Source organism: Battus philenor, unplaced genomic scaffold (genome assembly GCF_028537555.1).
Source record: "Battus philenor isolate CCGP_79_NKW_IND1 unplaced genomic scaffold, ilBatPhil1.0.hap1 SCAF_15, whole genome shotgun sequence".
Lineage (NCBI taxonomy): Eukaryota > Metazoa > Arthropoda > Insecta > Lepidoptera > Papilionidae > Battus > Battus philenor.
In genome coordinates, this window is record NW_027181677.1 from 10147408 (window position 1) to 10167891 (window position 20484).

General features: G+C 32.2%; 3 protein-coding genes across 8 annotated transcripts; 1 reads left to right on the forward strand and 2 right to left on the reverse strand.

Annotated features, from left to right (window-relative positions):
- Nucleotides 1–1688: 1688 nt before the first annotated feature.
- Nucleotides 1689–13465, reverse strand: ND-75 (NADH dehydrogenase (ubiquinone) 75 kDa subunit). 4 transcript variants are annotated; one of them, XM_068761429.1, is made up of 14 exons: nucleotides 13408–13465; nucleotides 12911–13078; nucleotides 11999–12330; nucleotides 10933–11074; nucleotides 10431–10556; nucleotides 9584–9679; nucleotides 8506–8679; nucleotides 7583–7748; nucleotides 6829–6980; nucleotides 6184–6390; nucleotides 5613–5787; nucleotides 4696–4858; nucleotides 3488–3635; nucleotides 1689–2544 (listed from the first exon to the last, which is right to left on the reverse strand). In XM_068761429.1, the coding sequence occupies exons 2-14, from the start codon at nucleotides 13073–13075 to the stop codon at nucleotides 2398–2400; spliced, it is 2193 nt and encodes a 730-aa protein (XP_068617530.1). In that variant the 5' UTR covers nucleotides 13076–13078; nucleotides 13408–13465; the 3' UTR covers nucleotides 1689–2397. The 4 variants fall into 4 exon arrangements, with proteins under 4 accessions (XP_068617530.1, XP_068617532.1, XP_068617531.1 ...); XM_068761431.1 differs by lacking the exon at nucleotides 13408–13465 and adding an exon at nucleotides 13342–13385; XM_068761430.1 differs by lacking the exon at nucleotides 13408–13465 and adding an exon at nucleotides 13290–13308.
- Nucleotides 13466–14082: 617 nt separating this feature from the next.
- On the forward strand, nucleotides 14083–15498 carry eEF1beta (elongation factor 1-beta). Its single transcript, XM_068761471.1, has 3 exons — nucleotides 14083–14252; nucleotides 14416–14668; nucleotides 15096–15498. The coding sequence occupies exons 1-3, from the start codon at nucleotides 14173–14175 to the stop codon at nucleotides 15438–15440; spliced, it is 678 nt and encodes a 225-aa protein (XP_068617572.1). The 5' UTR covers nucleotides 14083–14172; the 3' UTR covers nucleotides 15441–15498.
- On the reverse strand, nucleotides 15498–19834 carry LOC137918634 (erlin-2-like). 3 transcript variants are annotated; one of them, XM_068761468.1, is made up of 7 exons: nucleotides 19774–19834; nucleotides 18371–18485; nucleotides 17779–17859; nucleotides 17591–17699; nucleotides 16858–17009; nucleotides 16414–16566; nucleotides 15498–16118 (listed from the first exon to the last, which is right to left on the reverse strand). In XM_068761468.1, exons 1-7 carry the CDS (start codon nucleotides 19791–19793, stop codon nucleotides 15756–15758), a joined length of 993 nt encoding a protein of 330 aa, XP_068617569.1. In that variant the 5' UTR covers nucleotides 19794–19834; the 3' UTR covers nucleotides 15498–15755. The 3 variants fall into 3 exon arrangements, with proteins under 3 accessions (XP_068617569.1, XP_068617571.1, XP_068617570.1); XM_068761470.1 differs by lacking the exon at nucleotides 19774–19834 and adding an exon at nucleotides 18708–18748 and having other exon boundaries at nucleotides 15499–16118; XM_068761469.1 differs by lacking the exon at nucleotides 19774–19834 and adding an exon at nucleotides 18552–18657 and having other exon boundaries at nucleotides 15499–16118.
- Nucleotides 19835–20484: the final 650 nt, after the last annotated feature.

Here is a 20484-nt window from a genome sequence, read left to right on the forward strand (position 1 = left end):
ACATTAATAGAATGTACATTTAAAACATATTTATACAAAGTTTTTTTGCCCATGTTTTTCTTTATATTCTCCTGCTATGTTCGGAATGTTGATATTATGGAGAATTTAGAAAGAAACTCGAAAATTATTATTTCAAACAGCAATTCAAAATACCGAACACCGTACTTTGCTGTCTTCCGATTCCAGTATTACTTGTAGTTAAGGCATGGGCTCGTTTATGCTAACTTATTTAAAATCAACTTAATGTTGATTCTTCCACACAATCGAACTACGTGATTAGATCCTCATTATATTGTCCATGGTAGCTGATCAGCTTGGACTGGACTGACTTATCTCGATGCACACCCCTTTACATAAGACCCCTATTAAATAAGTAATTATCTTTTGAAATTACCAGATTGTTTTTTTTCTAGATTTTTGAAAAAACTCACGTACTGTTGATACTGACAGCCTTTATTCGTCTATGTCAGTGCTCCGCAACCGTTGGACACTGGTGTGCCGTAGGTCGGATACAAGTATGCCGCGGTAAAAAATGATAAATTAAAATCTTTTATTATACATATTTTGGTTTTAGAGACAGTGGCACGTCACCTTCACTCGTCTCTTAAATTTAGCTTTTCGGTGTGCCGCCAAATGCTAGGAAACATTTTAGTGTGCCGTAGATGAGAAAAGGTTGCGGATCACTGGTCTACGTAATGACTTAGAGTCTTTGATAGCGGTAACCAATAATACGACTGGTAATTTCTCCACACGAAAAACAACAAAATAATTAACAATTACTACAGCAACGAATGGTGATTAGTAAAATCCAAGTCATCATCCATGTTTCTTTACAGAACAACCGACCTTTGAATTTTTGACTCGTTCCAAATCATTATTAAACGATTTGAAAAAACGTCAAAAAGAACTATCACCGTGGAGCGGAACGAAAGCAGCTCATGAGCAATTTACGCAGCAAGCCAACGAAATTCTAAAGGAATGCCAATTTAAAACATTGGCGCGAAAAGTCATAAACGTAAGTATAATTTTTTTATACACCACTGACGTAATCTCTTTTTATTTTATATAGGCACACATACACACAAATTTGATTGTTTGCATATTGTACGCATAAACAACCCTGGCCATAATTATACTAGCTTATGTTCAAACTTTTTGAACGAATAATTTTTTAAAAAGAATGTATTAATAAGATGGGACATTAATAATCCATGTTAAATTAATTACAGACAAAATTTTGTACGTTCATTGCAGTGATATGGTATAAAAAGATATTTTAGTAATAAGCATATTTCTTATATAGTTCATTATTTTATCCATAAAGCGTCCACTGATGGACATTAGCCTCCCTATATATTTCTAATAGGAAACGTCCTGCATTCAGCGTCTTAATTCAAAAACCTTCAACAATGTCGCCTGCCCGCCTTGTAATTGGACGTCCTATACTAATCCGAAGCTTCCACTCCAGAGCCTCAAGTCTCTAGCGGCTATAAGTAGAAAGTTAATAACAGTTTTTAAGGTATTATCGTAAACAAATGTTTTAATTTATGCAATAAAGAAAACTGAAATTACTTTTTTTATTACAGAAATATAAAAAAGATCATTTATTGCAAGTGGGCAACTCATAGATCCTTTAGTAAAATTGTATCGGAACAAAGGGGAAATAAAATAAAAAATACAAATTCTACAATCATCATACATTTTATTTTATTCTATTTACAAACATATGTCCTTACAAAAACTCCACGATCCTTTAATCCTTTCCTTACGCATTCCAATGAACTATTGATTAATAATTTCAATTGAATAAAATGTTTATTTTATGGATAGTCGGTAACACTGATTGCGCTTAATCTAAATAAAAAATAAATAACTTCAATGTACAAGTACAGTCGGTAGCTTTAAATTGGTTCACTAAATAGCGAAGGAATGCGCTGCCGACTGTACCGGATGCATTTCTGAAGTATTTTCACCGTAAAAATGATTGCAGAAAGGCAATTTTTTTACTAAATACTAATTAACGACTGCTTTTGTCTAAGCGTTTAAGTGATATAAGGATTTTCATCCAGAAGTTCTAAAACAATTTTAAGTATTTACCATTATAATAAATACAACTTTAGAAGCTTGACACTTAGATAAGAGAAATCGAAAATATTTTCTTTCAACACACTAATATTTTATTTAAAAAAAACTTGATTAATTGAATAACGGTGCAGTTTACCATGAAAGCTAATTATAAACATTGTATTAAGAAACCGTTTATTACAATATTAATAAAAAACGTGAAGTAATTTTATTCTGTTTAACCAAACACTACAGATACAGTATTTTCTACGACTATTAATTTTGTAATTTAAAAGCACTGAATTAGTGTGTTGAATTATGTTGCTACACAGTCTAGTATGTAGACTGCTTTTGTTTAAGAACAGCCTGTACGCACTTAGCCATGGTCGGGGAAGCCCGACTGATGGCATCAGTCATGAAGTAATCCTCGAGAGTTTTCATCTGGACATCCAACTTGCCGGAAACTGGTTTCTTAAGACTCTGTACAAAGAATACATTTTAATATATTAGACTTAAAGACAACTAAAAAAATTTTTATATGTATGCCCTGATAATTGAGTAAATTAAAATTAAAATAAAAGTTATTTGCTAGGTCACAGACCAAAAATAAATAAATAAAGGATGTTTTCCCATTAACCTCTTTATTCATAATTTTTTGTCTGAATATTAATATAATAACATTTTCTGCTCTAAAGTTTACGATATTTTTAGTTTAATTATACCCTAACAAGTTTTTTAAAAAAGATTTATAAAATGATTTTTGACAGTTAAGCAGCTTTTGTAAGGAAAAAGAGTTGTTGGTATTGTTTCTCACGCAATTTTTAAATTTATTTTCCAGATCATTCCTTTTTTTGACGAAGGGTTAAAAAAAACTAGCGTCACATTTATTTTTATTTTTAAAATGATGAATGAAGTTAATTGTCAATAGCCTTTCTGTAATTAAGTTCTTTAGGTATAAGTATGACGGCGACTGTCTATACTGCGCGTTATATTGCTTGCATATTGCCATTACAATTTGCCAATTCTCTGGGCGTTGTCGTTCACATTCGTTCGTCTATAGATATCCTCATTCGTAATTCAATTTCTTATTGAAAACTCTAGCTCGTTGAGTCACTGTAAATTTGGATCTATATTTTATCTATAGTATTTCCTCCTTTGAAATTATGGCTGTGACTTCAAAAAATTATGGATAAATTATAATAGTCTACTTTTCTTTTGAATCTTTGTCTGCGCATAGGCCGTGTTAAGTTATCCGAATCACTCGCACCATACCTCCCAGGATTTTATCGATACAAAAGTATTCTCCACAATAAATTTGCACTCTTATTTAAGGTAAATTTGATTCTAAATATCTGATATCTGCTAGTCATTCATTGAACCCTATCTGGTGCTATCTTTTAACATTTTAAAAAAGTATACAAACCTCCGCCAACGCCCTGGCCTGCGCAAAGTAGTTGTTGTTCTGAACATCGCCATACGTGACGAGGGCGGGACTTATTTCACCGAGACGGCTTCGCACTTCATCCAGGTTGTCGTATGGCAACTTAGTGCCGACCACTTCCGAAAGAGCCCTTTTCAAGAAGAAACAAATTTGTCAATACATATTCATACATCGATCAAGATGGGGAACCGTTTTATTATCATCATATCAGCAGACAGACGCCAACCGCACGGCATTGCCCTCCCGCAGAGATCGTCACAATGAACGGTCTCCCCGCACTTAGCATATCCTGTCTACTTTAAACAAATGCTTAAGATTTTTTTTAAAAATTACACATCAAAAATATCGTAATGCCGATACATATAATATCGTAATGACATAAACAACACAATAAGATGCATTAAAATTTTAAAACCAATTAGAAGCAACGAAGATGTGATTAAAAAATAAACACAAATCAAATTTGATAATTAACAATAGGAATGTTATAACCTTAAATGCATATGGTAGACCTACTGGAAGAAATTTCTGGTTAGAAATAAGTAGTGCCTGTTGTGTCAGTTATATTTGTATTGTTACTTTAGTGTTTTTATTGTGTACAATAAACTGTTAAATAAATAAATAAATGGTCTGTAGTTATATCATCGCTAAGAAATTATAAAGACTACTTCAATTAGTTACTAATAGATAAAATTCACTCAAGATGATATAGTTTATAATCTTGTCCATTTGTATTCTGGAATTTTTTCGATACACAAATTCTTATTATAATGGACCAACACTTCAACCTTGGTATACTGTGATCAAAAAGTAAAGTAGAAATGTCATTTAAAACTCCCCAGCAATAGGACAGCAGGTGATTGATTTTTTCCTAGGTTGGTAGAATTGTCTACAACATTTAGGAAAGTGTATGTTTAGCAAAAGTTGAAATATCATTTCGCTAAGCCGAAACCATTTTGAAGAATGTTGTGTCTCAAACGCGTTAAATCTCGATTGGTGCCAAAATCGCTCAATTTTTTCCCGCAACCACAGTATTCGCCTGGTTTGGCTCCGTGCGACTTCTGGCTATTCAACAAATTCAAAAGGCCAATGCAGATACGCTGTTTAAAGGAGATAAAACCGAATCGAAGAAGATCTTGAACGAACCAGAGAACAAGTTGAAAAAAGAAAGTATGAAAAGCGCATATCACCTGATGATCTTCCAATCCTCGCGCGCCTTGCCTGGCGGCGTGACTGCGGGCAGGGTCTGCTGTGCTCGGCCCTCGGCGTTCACGTACGTGGCACGCTTCTCCGTGTACGCGGCCCCAGGGAGCACGATGTCTGCGATTGATGCACCAACATCTCCATGGTGTCCTTACATAAACAGAAATAAATATAAAAATTAATCAATCGAAATTTATTATAAAATCATATTTTTTACTTTTTTCATCATAAGAACCAAAGACATTGAAAATCCATTGGTACTTTCCATCTTAACTCATAGTAAATACTGTATATAATAATAATAATAAATACAGTCAATCCAAAGTCCTAGTGCGGTCTTTTCGCAGTTGCTTTATTTAAATTAAATTTAATACTTTTTTATCTAGAGAATATAACAATCACAATGCAAATAAGTGAACAAACCCAATTCCACACAATTCGATCAACCAAAAACTTTTTAATGTTATAAGAATTATTTAATCTTCTTCTAACATAATTTCTTCTAACATAAGTTGTGGATAACGTTCCACAACTTATGTTAGACCTACCTGTATTTCGTTTTAAATCAGAAATTAAAACTATATTATTAAATAATTCTTAAAACATTAAAAAGTTTTTGGTTTCCTACTTTTATACAAACGCGTATACTTAGACCCATGAAGGATTTAGAACTTTTTGAAGAAGTAATTATGGCTTTCAGAGGTTTTTTTTATTTCTTGTATTTATCGTGACCGAGTTCAGTTAAAATATCCTCCTTAATATTTTTAAAGTCACTAGAAGGAAGTCGGTATATGCATAAAATAATGATTTATTTCATATCAGAAAAAATGGCTGCAAAACAGAATTAAAAGTGTTAATAAAATGTCATCAGTTGAAAGGCATAAATTAGAATAAATAGTCAAACCTTGGTAAATAACGACAGCGTCTTTGGGTAAGTTTTCACGCGAAACAACTCCGCCGTCAGCGCCGAGTAAATAAACAACTTTGGGACCAGAGCTGAGCTGAGCACCCACACCAGGCTTGTAGCCAATGTCCAGGGCTGCCACCTGCGATGCTGTACGTTGCAGCACATTCAACACCTAGATAAGAAGACAAAAATACAACACTACAGAAATAGTAAGGTAAAAATTCTTATTATTCATCAATGATATCATAAATGTTGAATACAATCATCATCACCATCATCATGTCAGCACATAGACGCACAAAGATCGCCGTGGTGACCGGACTTGCACTGCCATTACTCAGTGACTTCCCGCAACCTTTTGAGAACCATTTATGCAACATCGCCCTCTTCATTGCTCTCTGTGCCTTGTCAAAAGGCTGTCGTAACACTATTGACATAATGCATAATTATCGAATGTTTTTTTAAGTACCCTTTTGATTATGTATTTATTACATTTGTCTATTTTTTGTCATAACATAATTTTCAGCACTAAAAAAAATATGTCACAAGCAAAAATTGACATCAGTACCTTCCATTTTTTATCAGGAAGTTTGTCTTGCAGGCGCAGGGCCAGCTCTTGAGTGTAAGCCAGTAGAGCAGCGCCCTCTTCTGTTTTGAGCTGATCGGCACCAAGAATAACGACTGGCCGCTGGGCTTGCTCCAATTTGCGCTGTAACTCATGTCCAGATGTTCCAGAGGCTAAATCCTTAACAATTGACGCTGAATCACCTACATGCTGCAAAATAAATATACAATTTGTACCCTAACACATAAAATTAAAAACAAAAACAGCAATTATAATCCGTTCACGTTAAGAATAAAGTCAATAGTTTAAAAACTTTCACTGGATAACTTATTATCCTAAGGTAAAGTCCAATCTAATTAGCGGCAGAGGAACTTGAGTGAAAACATAAAAAAGTAGCGATGGTTATATTTATTTACTAACTTTTTATTTACTTGAATTATCAAATATAGAATAATATAGTCTTCACAGTTATAGACACTCTCAATCATTACGTATTTTTAAAATTATTTCCATTGAAATGATAAAATGTTAGATATGTAGGCATTCTTTTTGTTTTAATAATTAGTCTGTGATTATAAATCACTAATAAAAAATTCTGTTCATATCATTGGTGAAATAAATAATATGAAATTTAGACAAAGTATTTACCGTGTAATCATAGGTAAGGTCAACTTTCGGTCCAATGAATGCAACGTCCGTCTCCTTGTGTATGAAAGCCTTCCTAATACGAGTGTTGAGAAGGGGCGCTTCAAAACGCACATTGGCTCCAATCAGAAGAACAAAGTCTGCGTCTTCAACATCTATAGAGTTTTCATAGAATAATCATATTATTAAGCATTAAATTTTAAATATGTAATGCATGCATGCAGGTAGGAAATTCAAAATGCCGAAAAACTGTATACACCATTACATGTTCCTTAATATACCCCAAGAAACACATAATTTACAGAAATAGAGCTGATAAATGATATCAATTCAATATATATTAGCTACATGTTGAACTTTTTTAAATGACCTATTTATAAATTTCATTTGGCATTTTATAAATCATTATATAGCCTATTATTAAGAACTTTACATCTTGCTGATTCTAGTATTTGTGTTTTATCACTGCTTCTTCGCTATGCAGATCCGTTTGCCAATCGGCAAACCCCTTTTTTGCCATCTCCATTCACGTGTATTGTTTGCGAATCTAAGGTTTTTAGTTTAATCTACTTCTCTGGGTTGACCTGGTCTTATTGAAAATTTAAAAGTGGAGCTATGTCATGTAGTGGACATACTACGGCTGAAATAATAATGATTGGGCACGAAAGCTAATATTTGAGTTACATAGACCCTAGTATTCTTTTCACTACAATAAATAAATTAAAATGACGAGATGAAGAGAAAAAGAAATACTTACTGGCAATTCCTGTATTCAGCAGGTAATTCGAACGAAGATCAATTCCGGCGCCCTCTAGCGGGAAATATTGTTCGGTGCAGGCATTTTCGGAACCGAGCCTATTAAGCAAGTCCTTCAGAGCCACTAGTGATTCAGCATCAGCCAAGTCTCCGGCCACAGCTAACAACTGTGAAGTTATATATTCCATTATTGTTTTTTTTTCTAATATTTTTTTTTAATTTATAATTAAATATGGTTTTTAATAAAGCGTGCAGCTTAACAACTACAATTAAAACTGGCAGAGTTTAAGTTGGTAAATTATAATCAAAAATACAAACCAAGCTTGTTTGCTACCACAAACAACTAGTTTAAATTGAGTTGCAATCTATACTAAGAAATCTGGAGACTCTTTTAGAAGAAAGTTTAGTTAAGGAATTATTACGATACGTAATAGATATATGACAATCTGATCTATATATATAAGAATATATTATGAAAAATAGCGATGTATGTAGATCCAGAGCTAGAAGTTAGAAATAAAGGTAAGCTTGTTATATCTTTCTCTAGGATTCATAAAATTAGTAACCCTTATATGAACAACTAGATACGGTATTACAAAACACTCTCATGTAATTTCATAAATTATCTTGTAATATATTTAAGAAGTCCAAACGAAAACTTAAAAAATTTAAGTGGTAGCAAATGAATGATTGATTTGTTCTATTACTTTATAAAGATGTTGTAAAAGTGACCACAAAAAAATCATCGATCTTTATTGTGGGCTCTTCTCAGATCACGGCGCGTTTATAGTAGCTTTAGTACAAATTATGCACTTCTGGCATGCTGAGAAGCCAGAGAATGACGTACAAAAATGGTCACTAAAACTTATAGGATCAGTAGATTTTATTATAAATAAATTAATTAGATTAAAAGTGAAGAAATACTTTATCAGGTGGGCAGTCACGGAGGGCTCTTGCAGCTGCCACAATAGCGTCCTCCCATTCCACAGGGGTGAGGTTACCGCGGCTGTCCGTCATCAGAGGGGTCACCAGCCGCTGACGTTTCAATCCATCGCACGCAAAACGAGATTTGTCCGATAACCATTCTTCGTTTATCTCCTGTTAAATATGTAACATTTTTATAGACATCAGTTTATGGATTAATAATTTATGCCAATTTTTTCCTTGATAGTTGCATGTGTACATACATTATAATTAAAAAAAAATATTTAAAACTCAAAAAAACTCATTACTACTTTTATTCTTTAATATATATTATAATTAATAATCAAGTAGGACAACCCGCAACTCACAAGCCACATTTGGCTCTTCGAAGGATTTTTTTTAGCTCTCAATAAAATATTCTCTTCACATTTTTGTGTTATAATTTTTTTAATAAATATTATCTAGAAAATCAAACACTGATCAGTATTAACCAGCGTCCGAAAACAAAATTACTGAAAATTTCTGTTACCAATAAATGAGTAAACTTTAAAGAATTATCTATAATTATTATTTTTACATTTCTAATACCTTTTGCATACCTTTCAAATATTTAATAAATATTAATTATTGTTCACTACCTGTCCCTGCAGACTTAGTGCTGCCAGAAGTAACATATTTCAGAGTGATCACTTCATACAATGTGACTTAAATAGATGTTAAAGGTTGAAAGAGGTAAATGTATAGAATATGTGTTAGCAAAACCAATCACCCTGTATTTTTTATGTTTCTTTAGTTAATTTTTCTTCTTCATTGGATGTCATTTCACCTATCATCATTTATTTATCACTGCATCTTCTAAAGTATTTACCATTAGCGAATATGTTCAGCACTAAGAGTTATATAAATAAGGAAGTGATATTTATAGAAGATCATCATTTCAGCCAAGTCATTTGCTGGACATAGGCCTCCTATATAGATATATATATATATAGATCCCTGTAAGACACTTGCATCCAGCGTGTATTGTAGACTGGGTATATTTATTATATACAAAACAATGAAATAATACATTACTTACCTCGTTAGTCCTGGGCAGAATACGCAGGACTTCGTTAGTTCGCGTCGTAACTACAATGTTGCTACCTAGGGGATCTAAAACGTCTACTGAATCAATCTGTAAAGAATATTAAACATCATTCATAGCATCAAACATTACAAATTAATAAAATGATTATGACGGTAATTCGCAAAAATAAATGACGGTACTTCGAAAATTTGTTAAATTTGACGGCAAATAACAATGCATTTAACGGAATCTGCAAGCATCACTCTTCTGGCAGCGGTAGCTGCATCACGCGTTAATATGAGATAATATTTAAAATAAAGAACATAACACATAAATTATATTGTCTCGTATGAAGTTATTGTTACTGTTGTTAGCCCTGGGAGCGCTTTTACAGCTTCATCGAAACAGAGTTCACGGAACAGATGAGTCCGTGAACTATTCAAAAATAAAAATAGGCCATCGTATTTCAGCAATGAATGTTAGTGTACAGCTTGGAGGGCAAACTAAAGATTTTAAATCTACTGATCCTGCCTCGGATCGCCCTTCGCGTAGGCGGGGGCGAGCGGCCGCACCCGCATAAGCATCGGTGTGTGTAGTGTGGTGCTTGGTTTTATTACATCGCACGCGTTTGTGTTGCAGTGTACAGACGCTAGTAAAGTAATAATTAAGTTACATATTATAAGTTAACACTTTGTTTAAAAGTGTGCTTATATGTGTAACAACTATCATAAATTAAATTACAATTATTATGATTATTACACAATTGTTCCTCGTCTATTACATTCTTTTTAAACATGAAGGTGAATAGAGCAAAGAACAATAAATTAGACAAAGATCCTACATTGCTTATATTACTTACCCTTCTTGTTTCCCAAGGGCGAGCCACGAAACTATAAGGCTTCGAAGTCAAGGCACCAACGGGACACAAATCAATTATATTACCCGATAATTCTGACAAAAACATTTTCTCCACATATGTTCCAACCTGAAATTAATATTGAATTCAAAAAATAAAAAACTAAAATGAATAAAGAAATAAATATTTTAACATGTTGAGTTGTAAGCCTAGCTTACTAGTCCATATGATCCAAGCCGAAATCGAGAAAATCAATTATTTTTATTAATTAAAATTTACATTCTAAAGTATATAACAGGGGTGGCCAAACTGCGGCTCGCGGGACACATGCGACTCTGAACGATTATTTTTGGCACCGATTGATTGCAGTATTATTACAATATTTACTTTAGCTTAAAAGGTTCACAACTAAGCCGCGTAGCCTACGTCAAAATAATCGATATTTTACATAGTAATTTAATCAAAGTATTAAAATTTTTATAAAAAAATATTTTTCTCCCCTTACCTGCATGTCTGAACCTCGGCCAGTTGTACCCAAGTCATCAACACCAGCTACTTCAGAAGCGAACCGTATGCACCGAGTGCAGTGAATACATCGCGTCATGATTGTCTTAATTAGTGGCCCAACATCCTTATCTTCAACAGCCCTGTTTGAACATTCATTAAAAACTACTAAAATATTTATCTATTACATCTATTGTTTTTCAGCAATTTAATTTAGAAAAACAATAAGAAGCCCTAGAAATGTATTGATGTCAATACTCTCTCAAGCAACAGCCACACAAGTTGCAAAAGTTATTATTATTCCAAACAGAGATTTTTTTATCTAAATGTTTTTTTTATTTCATAAGTCTTAAATGACCTTAAAACTTATTTCATTTGAACACTCCAATGACATTATTAATAATTAATGCACTTTTATTGTCAGATCATGCCCTGATCTCGATATCGATAACTATAGCACATACCATATTTCATTTGGCAAATGAAACACTAAAACCATAAATTTGGTACAGTTTGGTTATGTAAGCATTATCTTTATATAACAATTATTGAGCTATATATAGAAGCAATGTGTGATATCAATTCTCTTTGAAATAAAATTAAGCCAATCTTAGCCACTCTTACTCTTCTACCCAATATATCAAGTTAATGAGCAAGGTAATACTAATACAATGCATTAAATTTATGTATTCCACAATATTAATTAACCTTCGTAAAGGTAAAGGGTAATACTTGGTGTGCTTATACTAGTTATATGCTGTATTTTCAAAACCTTACATAAAAAGTATTACAAATAATATATAGGCATGTTTCTTTAATCATATTTGTATATCTATTTAAACTGATGTTTATCTTCCAATATATAGTCTGATTGTGTAACAAATAATTAATATAAATATTTAAAACTTTTTTATGATTTATCACTACTTATATTATTTCTTAAAATACAGATTTTTAGATAAGGTGACACCTTATCTAAAAATTAATTGACAGAAAATTAGTTACACATTCACACTTTTACAGTTTTCACACCTATGTCAAATTGACCTATATAGGGACATATTTACCGCTTTCCAGAGAAATGAATATCAGTGAAACGGCTCTTATCAGATCCAAATGCCATTGACTGATCTTGCAGGTCACACTCTCCACCCTGATCACAAATTGGGCAATCCAATGGATGATTGACAAGAAGAAATTCCATTACTCCCTCACGGGCCTTCCTTGTCAAGTCAGAGTTGGTTTTCACTCTCATTCCTTTCATCACAGGCATTGCGCAAGCTGCCACTGGTTTAGGGGACTTCTCTACTTCCACAAGACACATCCTGCAATTGCCCGCAACTGCCAATCTCTCATGATAACAAAATCTTGGTATTTCTACTCCTACTTGTGCAGCTGCCTGTTAAAAAGATAAGATTATGTTCCAATTATAATAATATTCACAACTTTATAACAGTTATCAACAATCACCTCATCACTTTAATTAAATAACATCACATTTTGTAATAAAATAAAAATTTTGGGACCGCAGATAAGAGGATTAGTTCTGACTTTGAAGCCATGTTATTTATTTATCACATGTACAACACAATGAACAACGAAACAAATATTTATGTTCCAATAGGCTATGCTAAGCACTTTCACACAAAATCAAAACATTAACACATCATCATCATAATATCAACCAATACACTTCTATTGCAAGGCAAAGCCCTATCCCAAAGATTGTTACAATGACAGATCTTGAGCTGCCCACATCCAGCAAGTTTCCACAACCTTATCTGTGTCGCCAGTCTAGCTAAAGGGAGACATAGTGGTAGTAGTATGTAGTTAGTTATACATAGACTACTTCCATGTTCAAGAATATTACTATTATTGAGTATTTCAATTTTCATCATCCATAAAAATAAAAAATCTCAATACATTTTCAAGTACTCTCAACATTGTAGCAATTATTTACAAAATAAATTATAAATTACCTGTAGCACTGTAGTGCCTGGTGGGACATAGACAGGTTTATCATCAATGAATACTTCTACTTTTTCAGGCTGAGGTGCGACTTCAGCGTAGCGACGAGCAGCCAACGGTGCAGCGCGAGATGGGGAGCTTAGCGCAAGCGCCCTTGTCAGCGGCTGGCGCAGCATCCTCTGCATTAAACATAAATCAATGATCAACAACAAAAATCTACCGACTAATTTAATCAACACATTTAACTCGTCTATGAATTATATTTATTTTGGAATAAAAGGATAATTTAACTGTTGAACATTGTTAAAAATGTAGAACAACTTATTATAGCATAATCATTATTTTACTAGTAAATTGTCTGTTATTGTTACATAAGTAGAAGTACCTAACCTAAATAAAAACGAATATTACTTATACTAGCTTTTAAAATCAACAAACGAACGTAATAAAGACAGAAGATGGATCTGAGGTTTTCAATCTATTTGCGCAATTAAATTGGAAAAAGTACCTATGTATACTTTAAGAATTTCAGCAAAATTTAATGACAGCTGACAGCAAAATTCAATGAGATGTCATATCCAATTTGTTGTTTACCACATCACATTTAGGGGTATTGAAATCAGGCACATGAGTACATATATTTTTTAGCTAAAAATTAAAGTTGTTAAGAGAGTAAGTAATTAAAATATTTTAAAGGTACAGTGCTGCACATACTTTTATATAATAAAATTCTTCCACAAAATCACCGTGATCTTATCAGAGATATTCTTTGGATGTTGTCAATATGCTGGTAACATTTCTAGCTCTCACTATTCTTCACATTCCGATATGAAAAAATTTTACTGACTAACTCGGTAAATTCACTGCTATAGTTTTCTTGATTATGCATACTCTGTTTAAAATAAAATTAATATCTTATACAAGAATTAACAATAAAGAAATTATTTATTCGAATAATGTTACTTACAACAGGATTTCCGCAATAAATTTTTTTCATTATTATTTTAACGTACGATTTTTGATAAGCTCATTTTGATATAAAAAAAATATCCGCATCAGAATCGAACAATTACTCTGTTTGTAATTGTAAGAATTTTTTTGGCTGCATGGATTTGATAATTTGTCTAACAGTTATGTACAAAAAATAATTAGTCTTTGGTTAAATTTATGGATATATATTTCGTACTTCTTTCTTTCTCTTTGCCTCTCGCTTCCACCAGTTGACCGTTCGTGTCCACTTGCTCGAACAAATTTTTATACAATTTAATAAAAAATGGCATTCGGAGACGTTAAAACAAGTCAAGGTCTTAATGAATTAAATGGATTTTTGGCCGACAAAAGTTACATATCCGGGTAAATATTATAAAGTTATCATTACATAGTAACCACGTCAACCTTAAATTGTAACCTCTATATTTAGGCGTGACGATCTTTTTTTGAGTTTATCATATTATATTTAAAACACTAAAGGTGTATATTTAAAGTATGAAACCTCAAAATGATAATTTCTTTTAAGATATACACCAACCCAAGCCGATGTGAAAGTATTCGAGCAAGTAGGAAAAGCGCCGGCTGCAACTCTTCCACACGCGCTGCGTTGGTACAATCAAATCGCGTCATATTCGGCGGCTGAACGAAAAAGCTTCGCTGAAGGAGTGAGCCCACTTAGCGCAGGGGCATCTACCACAGTCGCACCATCCTCTTCCAGCAAAAAAGACGAAGAAGATGACGATGACGTCGATCTTTTCGGCTCTGGAGACGAAGAAGAGGTCTGTTCTGATTTTTGACAGCCATTAATTTTATACTTATTAGGGACATATACCATTATTGGCACAATTAGGATATATTATGTATAAAATAAGATCTATTTGCAAAAGGGTTGACTGCTGATTTTATTTTGAGTAAAGGGCTCATTTATGCTAACTTATTAAGCATCTTGGTCTTCAACTAATTGTGCATTAACAAATGGTGCTTCAACTGACAATGGGAATTATGGTTAGATTATCTAACTGTTCTGTTTTGTTACTAGTAGACAAGTTAGATCAGCTTGGACTGAGGTGACTTAAGAAACGAGGATCCTGTGTTATTATACAACTTTTATGAATTATGAATAATTGTCATATGTGTCAATATTTTTGTAATGACACTTAAACATACTCTATTTGTAGTTTTAAGATAAATTATGGATACTTACAGGATGCTGAAGCAGCTAGAATCCGTGAAGAGCGTCTTAAGGCCTATGCGGACAAGAAGGCCAAGAAACCAGCCCTCATAGCTAAATCATCTATAATCCTTGATGTTAAGCCTTGGGATGATGAAACAGATATGAAGGAAATGGAAAATCAAGTTCGCACTATTGAAATGGATGGTCTCCTGTGGGGTGCTTCCAAACTGGTTCCTGTTGGATATGGTATCAACAAACTACAGATTATGTGTGTTATTGAAGATGATAAGGTGTCAGTGGATCTGCTGACTGAGAAAATCCAGGAATTTGAAGACTTTGTGCAGTCTGTTGACATTGCAGCATTCAACAAAATTTAAGTGATGCCATTGTATTTATAAGGATACTATTCAATAAAATCACATTTATATACATTAATTTTATTTCACTTGTAAAAAAAGCTATGTACATTTATTTTAGAGAAAAAATTTAAGCTTACTTGTAACAATGAGAGCTCTTATTAAATAATATCAGTGTATACTTTTGTGTCAAAACAAAGTCATATAAACAAACCACCACTAACTACTATCCAAACAAACGACACCACAAAAAAATCATCCTTTACTTAATGACTAGGAATAATTTTTACAGAAAATATTACACACAAAATGAGGATTTGAACTCAACTAATATTCTCATTCAACATGTACATTTTTTGACATATTTTCACCAACATTCGCTTGTAAAAACATATTTGGTATGTCACTACCAAAATAGATCTTGTTATTTAATGCAAGAGCTTCATACTTCTTCAGTTCTAAATATTCTCGAGTCAATAGCAGTTTATTTGCCTCAGCTTGTTTCTGCAGATGGTAGTAATCTGCTTCTGCTTTAGTTTGTTGTTTTGCTCTGTGTATATTGTCTTCTATCAATTCTATCTTCTGTAAAGATTCCTTCTCCATAATTTTTTGGTCATACTGTATTTTTGCTACTTGTGCCTCCTTTTCTGCTTCAATAATTGCCTTTCGTCGTGCCGTCTCAGCTTCCTTCTCTACTACCTAAAATAAAAAAAATATTTCTATATATGTGTAGTATTGCCATGAAAAAAAGAAAATAATTGATTTTTACTAATACTGTTTATTTATAACAGTTATAAGTTATTTTATCTCAAATTCAACTCAAAACATTTTACTAGTTCATAAACCTAAAGCTTCTACTGTCATCATAAAATCATCATGTCAGCTAATAGCCCACTGAAAGGTAATGCATAGACCCAGTTCACATGTTTAGTGAATTCCTAAGACTGACTATTTAGACTACATTTAATAAAATTCATAATAAAAACTTTAATACCTTCTGATGCTGAGCTGCAATAAGAAGTTTAGACTTTTCAGACTCCATAAGTTCATAATTCTTTCTGATGGCTTCAGGAATTTTTGGTTTTGTGACTCGTACAGCTTGCACTCTAAGACCTGGTGCCATTTCATTTAGATCTTTTTGCAAAGCCTAAAATAATATATATTATTTTAATAGAATCTCTGATAACATATTTTTAAATAATAAAACAGTAATACTATTCATAACTACAGTTAATAGTTTAATGATTGTAGAAATACACAGAACATCTTTTGTTAACTTCATATCAGTATGATTTTTTTTTTATAAATTTTAACTTTATTGAATAAAAAACAATATTTCTATTGTACACTATTATAATATATTAAAAGCATATTAAAAAAAGTTTCTAACAGCTTATTTTAAATATGATATTATTAAAAATTTAAATGTGGTACTAACTGTCCTTAAGTTCTCATCTATCTGGTCAAACAGATCAATGTAGACTTCATGAAGAGAGTGTGCACTACAAAACTGGTTCAGCTCATGGTGTACTTTGTTGAATATTAATGTCTTATCATAGTCTGCTGTAAAGTTGCGTACCACATCTAATACTGAAATAGAAAATAATAGATAAGGTTTTAACTATGATATATGCTCAATCTGGCCTACCTGTGGCCACTTATAGGTTCTGTGCCATCTCAAAATGAGTCCAGAGTCCCTTTGTTGTGAAAACCAGCTTATTGAGACAAGACAAAGCCCATGTGTGGCAAAGCACTCAAAACATTGAGAACAAAAATAATCCACTCTTTAATATGGTACAAATTATTATATATCATGAGTTGAAAATGTGATCATCTAGGATCTTGGTTACAGAACCATGATGTGTAGTGACACTGCATTTCATGTAAGGAATTTGAGAAGTATTACTGTAAAAAAATCTAGACTAAACATGTAAGTGCCTTCTTAAGCTCACTGATCCTCTTAATGTTAATGGAAAAATGTTAGAAAATTACAAAAAAGGTTTTACATTTATATGCTGCACAGATATCTAATTATTAATATAAAACTGTTGTATTTGAAGTTTGCATGCCAAAAAATCATTTATCACTCATTTTCAATAAAGTTTCATGTTATTAACTGTGACTTTAATCAAACTGAAAACACAAAACATTATTAGTATAACAATACATACCCATATTTGGTTCCAATTTGTTGACAACCTCAATTCTTTCAAAATAGATCATAACTCCTCCACTTGTGCCACAGGGTACATTTTTCACTTCATCAGTCTGCAGTGTAGTCTGAGAACACAGTTTTATGTGAATATACAACGGCAACACTATCAAATAATATACTGCAATCATTTTTTTATATGTATACCTGAATGGATTTGTAAGAAGTTAGAAGTGGTACCATCATATGGAAACCAGGTTGGCTTGTTACTGGAAGTAATGCACCTCCCTGGAATTATACAAAATTATTCATCATAATTTATTGTAGAAACAGAAAAATAACTTTTATTTACAGTTAATAATCAGAGACCAAGTATTCAGACACAGTACACTTTTGTATCAAATTGTATTGTACCAGTGTCCATAATGCATGATGGTGAGATAGATAACTACACCAGCATATCAGTACAAGTTTTATGAGTTGTTATTGTATGTATGTTAGTAATATGAGTGAGTATTATGAGTTTAAAATGTTTGTGAGAATAATAAAGAAAATTAATTGTAAGTTAGATATAGATTGAAAATAGACTATTAAAATAGATCTTTGTGAATGAGCTATATTCCGCAGTTGACGTCTTAAGGCTAGTGACGGATATATCATTAAGACATCGCTATTAGACGAAAATAATTATAGGTAAATTGAAATTCAATTGTGATTGCAATTACCGTATTTTAAAAATTCACCACTTAATAAAGAAATGTATATTATAAACGATTGAAGATTTAAACCATTAGCTTACCCTGTAATAAACACCTAAATGTCCCTCTTCTACCTTGTGTAAGGAAAAATGCACTGTTATACCCACAGCTAATATTACTATAGCTGATATTGATGAACGATCCGCCATAATTGAACTGGAATGATTTTTAAGATTTAAAAACAATACCTAATTCAAGAACGAGAATAATATTATTAACTACCTCCACTATTTAAAAGTAGTTCTGAACTATGAAGGTAAAAGGACAAAACTTTAAAAAAAAATTACTAGAATTTAAAACACAATCTCGACAGTACTAACTACTACTCAAATGCATTTAAACAAATTACGAATTGATAATAATGAAAATCAAAATTACATTAAATCCTTATCGTCTCGTTATTGTACTTTAACAGTTTAATTTTGACAATGACACTTGAATTTATGTTACCATCTAACTTATGTACCGTCAACTGTGGCAACCTTACTTTATATGGGCAACTTGACCTACGACGACCGCGGACACAAATATTAGTTTAAAACCATTTTTTGTTACACGAACTGTATTTTGTGCATTTTGGTAGATTAGATTAAATTCTGGCAGCCCAAAAAGTGTTTTACTCAGGTAACGTCGCTATTAGTCCAAATATTGTCATTTTTCTCCGCATCGGTCAATTTGTGTTTGTGCAGCTCCCGAAAACTTTTGAAATTTTTAAGAAAAATCGAACTTAAGGTAAGAGCTTGGTATTGAATAATAATAGTTATATTGTCATGTAACTGTGTATTTAACGTGCAAACAGTTTCAACAACTAGTTCTGTAATAATGAACAAAGGTAATGATATTTAACGTTAGGTCAAAATACCACAGCACGATTAGTGGCATCTTTACCTAATAGTAGGGTTGTCGAATTAGGAAATTCGTTTAATGTACAAAACATATTAATTATTTATTTAAAAAATCGGTTAATAGTATTGTTTTTTAAAACCCTTTTTAAATATACTTTCATAAATATTCATGATAATATTCGGCTAGATTACAAATTTTTCGTTTTTAATTGCAAAGACAGCTTATGTATTAAATTAATTTTCATCTGAAATTTTCTACATCGATACAAGGACCAACTTACACTGCGGTCAACCCCACATATAACGAAAGCACGTGCAAAAGAAACAGTTGAATAATTTCAAGAGTATTTCCAAAATTAAATTAATTAACAAGTTTTACTAACAATACTTAGTTATTTTTTAAATTTAAGTTTTAATTAGATAATAAAAAATAATACAATTTTTTTGTTTTTATTTTTTTTAAAGAAAGTGACAGCCCTGAGTTAATCCATAAAATAACGTAAGAGTCAGGAAATCTTTAGTCAACTTTACCGTACATTAAGTTAATCAATACAGACAAAAAGTAGTCTCGATACCATGTAGGTGCTTTTACTACTCACATGTAAGAGAATGACTTCATAAAGTAGAAATTAGAATTAATTCACAAGTGCACGCATTTATTCAAATTATTAAATATTGGACAACGGGTAAAGTTGCCAAAAACTTGTTAACTTTACGCAAACTATGATTTTGAACTTAACAATCGATCCATTAGTTATTTTGTAGAATTTTACTGATTAAATGTAGAAACATGTTCAGTTTAACAGATTATGCAATGATGGAAAAGATAACTCATGTCTTGTTTCGACAGTTTCATAAAATGTTGAAAAAAAGGTATAGTTGCCACAGTTGACGGTATTTATTTATAGCAGATTTTTGTATACAGTTCTAAATTACAAACATTTAAAATTTTGAACACTTCCGACTTAAACTATTCCCTCAAGATAGACCAAGTAGTTTTTCATGTTTGTGTTCTCTTTAAAAAATTACTTTACAACAGATATGCTCCGTCAAGGTTATTATCCTTAATAATCTCCTTTTTTCTGGATTTTTTTATTGAAAGTTCATCGTTTATAGTCTTTGTATATTGTTTCATGTTATATTTGTGGAAGAAAAGAAATAAAAACCTCCTCCACCCAGTGGCGTACCTAGGGGGGGGCGGTGGGTGCGGTCCGCACCGGGCGGCACTTACCTTGGGGCGGCATTTTTTAAATTTACTTATAGTTGTAAAAAGCAACATATTCATTTCATATTAATTTTCTTTCTTGAAT